Source organism: Lygodium microphyllum, chromosome 20, assembly GCF_053477565.2.
Source record: "Lygodium microphyllum isolate KBCC chromosome 20, Lygodium_microphyllum_v1.1.10, whole genome shotgun sequence".
Taxonomy (NCBI): Eukaryota; Viridiplantae; Streptophyta; class Polypodiopsida; order Schizaeales; family Lygodiaceae; genus Lygodium; species Lygodium microphyllum.
Window position 1 is genome coordinate 65,195,610 of NC_141154.1, and position 9,448 is coordinate 65,205,057.

The window sequence follows — 9,448 nt, forward strand, 5'->3', positions numbered from 1 at the left end:
CCCATTCTTCTTTCACTTTCTTTCCCCCCCTCAGTCTCTCTTAAGATACGTAAATTTTATCTTTTCCCTATATATAATTCTCTCTCTTCTCCTCCTCTCTCTCTCTCTCTCTCTCCATCCCCTTTTCTGCTCCTCCCCTTTCTTTTAATTTTTCTTTTTTTCTTCTCTCTTTTTTAAAGTTTATTTTTTCTCTCTCCTCTCTCCCTTTTTCTCTCTCTCAAAAAATGTTTAAATTTAAAAAGGACTTTTCTCTTTCCTCTTTTTTCCCATCTCTCTTCTTCTTTTCCTCTTTCTTCTTCTTCTTCTTCTTCTTCTTCTTCTTCTTCTCTCTCTCTCTCTCTCTCCTTGCTTTTCTTCTCTCTCTTCCCCCCCTCTCCTCTTTTTTCCTTCTCTTTTTTCCATTTTTTACTTATTCTCTCCCTTTATTCCCTCTTTAATTTTTTTTCTTTTCTCTTTTTTATATTTTTTATATTTTCTCTCTCTATAATTCACTCTCCTTTTTTTCTCTCTATCTCTCTCCCCCCTTTTCTTCTCCCTTCTCTTTCCTCTCTTTTCCTTTTCTCTCTCTCTAATTTTATATTTCCTCTCTGTATAATTCTCTTTCTCTCTGTTTCTCCCCTCTCCCCTCTTCTTTTTCTTTTTGCTCTCTTTGTCTCTCTCTCTCTCTCTCTCTCTCTCTCTCTCTCTCTCTCTCTCCTTATTTTTCTTTTCCTCTCTCTTCCTCTTTCAAGTTTTTTTCTCTCTCCCTATTTTCTCTCTCTTTCAAATGATATATTTCTTATTTGTCTCTCTATCTCTAAGTTAAAAACTATATTAAAAAAAGTTTAATTTAAAAAAGACTAATATGTTTTCTCTTTCCGCACTCTCTCCGTATCTCAAAGTGAGTGAAAAACGGTCTAAAAAACTTAAAAGTAAAAAATATGTTAAAAATATTTTATTAAAAAGAAAGTTTAAATTAAAAAGGTTAATCTAAGAGAGAGAGTGTGAGTGAAAGAAACTTTTGATTGAGAGAGAGAGAGAGAGAGAGAGAGAACCTAGGCCCTACACATGAGAGAGAGAGAGAGGGGGGATTTTAATTTAAAAAGTGAGGGGGAAAAAGAAAGAGAGAGAGAGAAAGAGAGGAGGGAGGAAAAGGGGCTTTTAATTAAAAAGGGGAGGGGGAAGAGAAAAGGAGAGATTACACGTGAGAGAGAGGGGAGGGAATGGGGTTTTAATTGAAGACGAGAGGTTTGGAAAAGGAGGTAGGTTCCAAAAGTCCTCTGGACGTTCATGGCTTTTCGAACCTACAATGAAAATAATATAGTAGTAAGATGATTGCCCATTTAACCCAATAGCTTCTACACATTAACTTTTCTGGAAATATACATTAATGATAGCAGGGTACTCTATCTTCAATTTTGTGAACTTTCCTCAAACTAGCCATTAAAATGATTTTGACAAACCAATGCAAAATCCATATTTTGAATGCAACATGAACATTGAGTTTTGCATTTTGTATTATAACCATGAAAGTGGATGCATCTTCTAGCACGTCCCAAGTAGAGAGAAAACTATACTTTATCATCCAACTTTCTTAAGATTACAAGGTAATGGTGGGGACATAGGAGCCATATTCATTTCATTAGGACAATGAGACCCAAACACATTAAATAAATCCAAAATAGCACAAGAGATAAAGAAAAGCCAATTGGACAGTGTATAATAAAAAGAAAAAGAAAGCCATGAAACATTAGTCAAGGTTTTGATGCATATCATTGGAATTTATTGTCTAAGTGCATGCCTAAAAAAGTAAAGGTTGTGCATGTGGCTACATCTCATGTGGAGCACTTATACTGAGGATTTGTGTGCATGGCATTCCTAAAGTTCCCATTTCCGTTTTTAGGAAGCTGCGTTTTGTCTAAGAGACCAGCTAGAAGAAACATTATTAGGGTTTGTGTCTTGCTAGTCAAGAAATTGCATGAAACCCCTCTTTTCGTTATGAATATGATTTGGATTTTATCTTACTTAAAACTTGCAATCCTTAATTTGACAGCATTACTCATGTTGTAAGAAGAGGACCACTTTCACATTAAAGATATTGACTAATAGAACATATCCTAATCACAACATTGAAAATTAGAGGGCATTGTTTCCCTAAAGATAATGTTTGGGGTGGGGATGAGCTAGTTTTAGGATCCAAGTTCATCCTAGCTTTTAAATCAAGTATGTATTATGAGTATGTGTGACCACAAAAGGTTTCTAAGTACCAAGCTCACATATTTTCTCACACTTTAAAGGAAGGTTGCAATCCTTGGGAATATGGCTTGATAGGCCTTCATTTGTTTAATACTTTATCCCTTTGGATGAGGGGCAAATACATGAGGGACCCTATTTTCCATAGTGACTACTATAGGTGTCCAACTTTGAGCCTATAGTGTACTAAGGAAATGCAATGAATCATGCCCTACATTTAATGCATCTTTGAATAATATACAAAAATTTTGTCACAACAATGGATTCTAAAAGTTAGATGTTGAGAGGCCCATCATATGAAATTCCAATAGGCTCTCTAGATATGGTTTAATAAATGAGCTATTTCTTATGCATTTTTTAAGTCTTTGACATTAAAAACTCCCTTCAAGCATGCCACAGGTGCTTTTGAGCATTTTCACTCTCTAATAATGTTGATGTAAGGATTGGTGGGTCAGTCTCTATCATGACATATATATGAGATTATATGTATTCTTATGACTCTTCTCTTAGCTAGAATCCTAGGTAGATTCCCTTTGCCCTTCATTGTTTGTGTAGGACAAAAAGTCAGTGGTGTTGTTGAATTGGAAGGGAAAGTGTAACCACATTCTAGGTACCCATTGTTAAAATCTAGTGTTGTGATATGATTGTTCTCTAGGTAGTTGAAGAGTAATATGAGGCTCTTTTACAATGTCACAAGAAATTCATGTACTTTTGGTGTACTTGATTCTGTAGCTTACCAAAGCCAATAAAAAATCTTGCTTAAGCAATGTTCACAAAACACTAAGGTTGAATGTGCAAATCCCCCCCACCAAAAAAAAAAAAGAAAAGTAAAAGTAAAACCTTGAATATTTTAGAATAGAAAGTTTTAAACCTTGTGACATACAAAATTCCTAGTTATAAAATGGAGAACACATGAAATTCAATTGGAAAATCCCTCCAATTTTGTTAATGAAAGGTCTACCAAAAATCTTTTTTTGTGAATGCTAAGTTGCTAACCTCAAGTGTTCCATGTACTTATGTAATGTCCTAATAAGAAAGTCACAATGAAAGATTTTGGACCATGCATGTAAACTTGCATGCAATCATTTGTTCACTAATTTGGGGCATTCCTAAGGATTTGGCTACAAGGATACAATACAATGTTAGTACATAGAAAGCTTGAAAAGAGCCACCTAACTTGTAAGTTCTTGCATAAGAAGTTCACGAGCGGAGGTGAGGGAGTAGTGTGCATTCAAGCAACCTTAGTACAGTAAAAGTTCCTCAACTAGTATTACATGTTCACCAACACAATTGTACTTGGACACTTGTTCGACTAGGATTACGTGTTCACCTACACAATTGTACTTGGACAGTTATATGATATAGTAACAAAGAAGCAAAGTGCTTGACCATGATTTAGTACCATAATACTAATATTCATGTGATTGTAAACTACCTCCAAACACTAATCTATGATTTGTAGCTTACATGCAATTTTCGTCTTGCAAAATTTTGTCAAATCCCTTGAATGCACACAAGTGGGCTCCATTTGCTATTCAAAATGGGATGAAATCTATTTGTTTTCATAAGAGAATATCTCAAAAGTTGGTTATGTGTGGAGGGAGATAAGGGCTCTTTGGATGAGGAACCTTTTGAAGGTTTGGAATATCATAAAAGTTGTTACTATGAGGCTCACATGGAAACATAATAACTCCATCATCTTGAGAGAGGAGCCAAAGTGTGGAGTCTTTAGGGATTGCTTTTTTATGCTTAAGGAGGAAAATTGATATGTTTGAGAGGTGGTATAAGGAACAATCTTTTGAAGGTATGTATAAAGGGCCCTTTTGAGCTAATGTCCTTACCTTTTGGTCATTTAGGTATCATCCTTTTATGTTACCCAAGTTGCAACATATTAATATTTAGTAATCACTTTATGGGCTATCTTTTGCCTTCAAGTCACGATTTTTCAAAGTGTGCAAATATGAAAATTACATTAACAAATATGTCAACTTCAGATATGAAAAACCACTCCTTTAATGAAGGATATCGATACCTTAGAATTACATAGCTTCCTTAATTAGTTTATGGGTGATCCTTGGGCTAGCTAGAATATTCTACATAACCACATTATAGGGGTTAGTTAGACCCCTTTACCTCCTTTATTTTGGCCAACAATTACAAAACTTTGTGTGGCAAAATGCATTTTAAGACTAATGCTCCAAGGTCTCAAATATTTTTGGACCCTTCATTCATCCTTCCTTTGACACTTAAAAGTGCTTGCCTCATACTCATCAATTGGTTGTGGAGACTTGCCATTCTTCCTATAGCCTTGATTACCTTATTCCATAGTGTTCTTACCTTTGGGCATGACTAAAATAGGTGCATAGTGTCCTCTTCCTTACATTGGAAAAAAAAAAAGGAGCAACTTCCTTGAATTTCATTGTCGTATATTTGGTATATGCAGTTTCTTTGTTGTTAGCCTGCATAACAACAAATTGGATATCAATAATAATGAGTGGATTTCCACATTTTCTCGAATCTATTGCCCCCAAGATTTCATGTTAGTTTATCAAGTCACAAATTTAAAGCCTAAGTTCTTATATATAAAAGACAATGCAATCATTCAATTGAATAAGTAAATGACTTACACATTACAATGCATTCAAGATGCTTGTCCATAATTCTTATTTTATCAAGATGCATACCCTTAAATTGTTCAGGTGATGCAAAGTGAAGTATGAGGTAGGTCCTTCGATGGCATTCATAGATATCAACATTTGATGAACATTGGTAGACTATTAATTATTAGCATGTAAATAGTCTACAAATGCTAATGGTTTTCCCCCCCTTAAAGGTGTGAAGCCTTTTTGGTTGGTTTGATGAATTGGGGTGTAGCCCAAAGGCTCACCTTTTGGAGGTTAAGGCCGGTTACACACCGCGATGTGGATGGCCATTTCTAGAAAAAGAGAGTGATCACTGATGACGTGTCACATTTTAACATGCCGCAAAATTCGCGGACATTGGACACTTTTGGGCAGGGGATCTCACCCTTCCTAAAAATTGTCCATGCCCAACACACTAGATGACAAATTATATACATTAGAAAAATATATCATGCCCAATAGCAATTGAAATTCTGCTAGTGGGAGTTTGTCAAAGCCTTTATACCACTGGGCCATCCCTCTTTTTGTTAAAAACTTCATGCAGCTTAGTGTGTAAATGCAATAAAGGATGGATTGCATGTTGCCCCAACCATCTGGGGGTAGTGTGTACGCGTCCTAAGCTCCTCATATGGCAGTAGAAAATCCTCCCTAGGAGGCACCGAGTCAAGGCTTGAACCCACAAACTCACACAATACACATAGCGTTGCGCTTGACTTGGCCCACAAGCTCACACTATGCACATAGCATTGCGCCCCTACCAACTAGGCTATTGCTCTCATTGGGTTTGAATGTCAATGGTTTATTGTGAAGTATGGAGATGAAAACTCCTAAGAACTGCATAGGGTAGGAGGTCTCTTAAGTAGCGTTGTTTCTAAGGCTTGTAAATCCCAGGAAAGGATTATGGGAGGAAAAACAAGGAGCTCGAGGAAAATGTAAAAACAAAAAGACTTATTTCCTAGCAAAATGTCACGTAATTCAGAACCACTATTTGATGGCCTCCCTCCCTCCCTCTCTCTCTCTCTCTCTCCTCTCTTTCTTGTGCTAGTGTCTGTCAAAGCATTGTAAGGAGCCCATTGCCAAATACATTGAAGCATGGTGCAGACATGAAGTCATGAGAAGAAGAAGAAGAAAGAGAGGGATAAGAGGAACCATTGATTTCTCACTGCTTGAAGCAAGCAGGGCTCTCTCCCTGTGTGTGCTGACCAGTACCCATCATACCAGGTTCTCTCACTTCGAGAGCTGGGCATGCATAACAGCAGCAGAGACATGTGAATGACAGCACCAGCTGCTCCCTTCCATCATCAAAGCTTCCACATTCCTGTCCACCCATCACGATGAACAATCCCAGATTCATCAAGTGTGTGACTGTGGGAGATGGGGCAGTGGGCAAGACCTGCCTTCTTATTTCATATACCAGCAATACCTTCCCTACTGTAAGCGTCGATACACAGAACTCATTCCTATGTGGTTTGTATTTGTTTTCCTGCTGCTTTTTGCTGCTATGTTTATTCGGGCATATGTCAAGGGCATTTTTGCTGCCCATTGCCCAAAACCAGAGTCTTTCCTTACTGCGGAAGCCATGTGCGCTGCGGCTGTTCGCCTCTCAGTCTTTAGGTAGCTCCAGCATGTGTAGCTGTGCAGGTTTTACTGCATGCTAACTGGCAATGCAACGGCTTTAATATCACATAGCTATCCCTACCAAAGATTGATCATGAGAGGTTTCCCCTGGTTCTGCAACAGCAAGCCCCTCCTGGATTTAGTGAAGAAGCTTCTGCATTGGATAGAGAGATCAGATTAGGACAAAACATATGTTTGTGGCCACCCTGATTTTGCACTGTTCTTCGTGCATGTTTGTTGCAGTTGGTGATGTTCAGTGACTCACTTATTCTGATCATTGAATGCATATTTGAGATTTTGCAGAAATGCTCAATGCAAGTATATATGAAAAACAAATCCTGCTCTGTTTTCTGGATTTTTGTTGCTTTCTACCATGAGAAAGTTTCATGTATCCTAATTGTATGTCTTAGGGCAATGCCTGATACTCTGAAAGTATAGTATTTTTCTGTAAATACATCCCATACATCTGGTTTTGTTTGTGCTGTCCTGTGATGATATTTGCTGTTTTATGCGACTTTAGACTGTAATTTCATGCTTACCTCATTCTTTGGGTGTGTATGTGTGCACAGGATTATATTCCTACTGTGTTTGACAATTTCAGTGCCAATGTTAATGTTGATGGATTTACCGTCAACCTTGGACTCTGGGATACAGCAGGTGAGCAGACTCATATTAAACCTATCTATGTTTCTGGCCAGCATTGGGGAGGGTGCAGGTTGGGAAAAATTATATATGACACTTTGCAACATCAGTTTGACTTGCGATTACATGGTTTAATTTTTGCCTGGCATTTCCTCTGATGTAGGCCAAGAAGATTATAACAGGTTGCGTCCTCTGAGCTATAGAGGAGCAGATGTATTTCTTCTAGCTTTTTCTCTGACCAGCAAGGCAAGCTATGAGAACATTATAAAAAAGGTGTGGTGTAATGAATCCAGAAAGACAGAAGTTTTGGTTTAATGTCAGTACTTAGGAAGTGTGCAGGTAGCTTTGCCTTCTTTAAGTGGCTGATTTGTCTTAGTATGAATCACTTCTTCTTTGCAGTGGATTCCTGAATTGACACATTATGCACCTGGAGTTCCTGTTATTCTTGTTGGAACCAAACTTGGTACATCCCTCTCTGCCCACTGACGTGGGTCACTAGGTGTTCTAAGGATTCTTGCAAAGTAGCTTTGGCTGTTGGATGTATTGACATTGAACCCTCCTTTGCTTATTCCTGATTAATTTGTTGCAGATCTAAGAGATGACAAACAATTCTTTATGGACCATCCTGGTGCTGTCCCTATTAGCACTGCTCTTGTAAGAGTTTATAGATCTAGTCTTGGATTTGGTTGCCTTACCAAATTGATATCCCATGTGTACTTTTGATCTTAATCACCCTTAAATCGCAGGGAGAGGAACTCCAGAAGCAGATAGGAGCTGCTGCCTATATTGAATGCAGCTCAAAAACACAACAGGTCTTATCTTTATAACTTATTCCTAAGTATTTTAGGCATTTGTCTTACTAAGATTTATTCCTTCCTGGGTATTGTATGAGTGATGGAGACTGCTTTGGAAGTGATGTAAATTGCCCGAGTGAGTGACTGTAAGACTAATGGTGAACAGTTTTTGCTGTGCAATGTCTGGGCATGAGCATGATCAGTTGTGTTTTTGATGATCTTGTTTGCAGAATGTGAAGGCTGTTTTCGATGCTGCAATCAGGGTTGTGCTACAACCTCCAAGGCAAAGGAAGAGGAAAAAATCGCATCAGAAAAATTGTGTGGTTATGTAGTAGGTATGCTCATACGGGCATTTGGAGACATCAGAGTTTCTCTAAACATATGTCATGGCAGTCAAGTCATACTGCATTTTGGTATAATGCTTCTCCTAGGCTGAAATAGTCTTCTACTGTATGATGCTGAGACTCGATTGGTGACCTTAAGTTATATGTAGACCGTTCGCACGGTTCACTATTGAAGTTGTCTGAAGAGTTGTGAGCACTGCTTTTCAGATAACCGATGGCTCTGAACTTCTAACTGAAGATTGGGCTATTGCTTGTGTAGAGCTTGTTTGCAACACTTTTTGGTACATAATCCAGGATCCATCCTAGTGCAATGTACTGGTTCCTTATTCAATCCTTTGTTTCTTTCCCTTATCTACTCTGCCTATCTATGTGCATGCTAAAAGTATCAGCAGAAGAGCTCAAAGAGCTTGGCACTACAGTGTTTTGCCTTGGGAAGATCCAAGGTGCCCAAAGTAGGTGAAACAAATCTAATCATGAGATGGACATATGTGACTTTTTAGTTTGAAAGATGGTCTGTATGACTATGACCTTACAACTCTGAGAGGAGAAAATGGAGAAGGGGCAAAGAATATTCCAGTTGGTCTGTACATGCCCACACCTTGTCCACACTTCAAGCACTATTCTTTTTGTAATTTAGAGTACATAGAAGATGTCACTTCACCCTAGCTCTAATGGTGATATCTCAATTGCTGGTTGGTATCACTATATCAGCAAGCAATCAACACATGAACCCTTTTTAATGGACTAGACTCGACACGCATATACAAGTGAACTTTGCTATGATGGTGATAGTCAAACTGTTTGTTGGTATCACTATATCAGAGTGCAGACAACACATGAAATCCTTTTTAATGAGCTAGACTTGACATGCAATTATTTTAAACAAGAACAATATAAATGAACTTTTAACCTAACACAAATGTCCATTGTAACATGCCTAGTGTATAGGTAATGGTCTCCACTCAACAAAGATTGGATTTCACCAACTGCATGGTGCTTATAGAACTTAAGTTGAATGTAGTGTATGAACCTTGAAAAAAAAAAAAACTCACAAATTTTGTCAAATTTAGACCCTATTTGTCCTATAAAAGAACTTTGATGGGATCTTTAGCTAATTTATGAATTACCCCCCCACCCCACCAACACACACACACACACACACACACATTGTGTGATA

General features: G+C 37.9%; 1 protein-coding gene across 1 annotated transcript; it reads left to right on the top strand.

Annotated features, from left to right (window-relative positions):
• The first annotated feature begins 6,133 nt into the window (after positions 1-6,133).
• Positions 6,134-9,146, top strand: LOC148018966 (rac-like GTP-binding protein 5). The gene is made up of 7 exons (XM_087701472.1): positions 6,134-6,307; positions 7,061-7,148; positions 7,297-7,406; positions 7,533-7,596; positions 7,723-7,787; positions 7,880-7,945; positions 8,158-9,146. The coding sequence occupies exons 1-7, from the start codon at positions 6,209-6,211 to the stop codon at positions 8,257-8,259; spliced, it is 594 nt and encodes a 197-aa protein (XP_087557598.1). The 5' UTR covers positions 6,134-6,208; the 3' UTR covers positions 8,260-9,146.
• Positions 9,147-9,448: the final 302 nt, after the last annotated feature.

Bases quoted from the DNA above. Each gene is read 5' to 3' on its own strand.
- LOC148018966 (XM_087701472.1), top strand. From the start codon at position 6,209: ATGAACAATCCCAGATTCATCAAGTGTGTGACTGTGGGAGATGGGGCA. The intron at 7,407-7,532 runs GTGTGGTGTAAT...TCTTCTTTGCAG, and splicing joins ATGAGAACATTATAAAAAAG to TGGATTCCTGAATTGACACA. The intron at 7,788-7,879 runs GTAAGAGTTTAT...CTTAAATCGCAG, and splicing joins TCCCTATTAGCACTGCTCTT to GGAGAGGAACTCCAGAAGCA.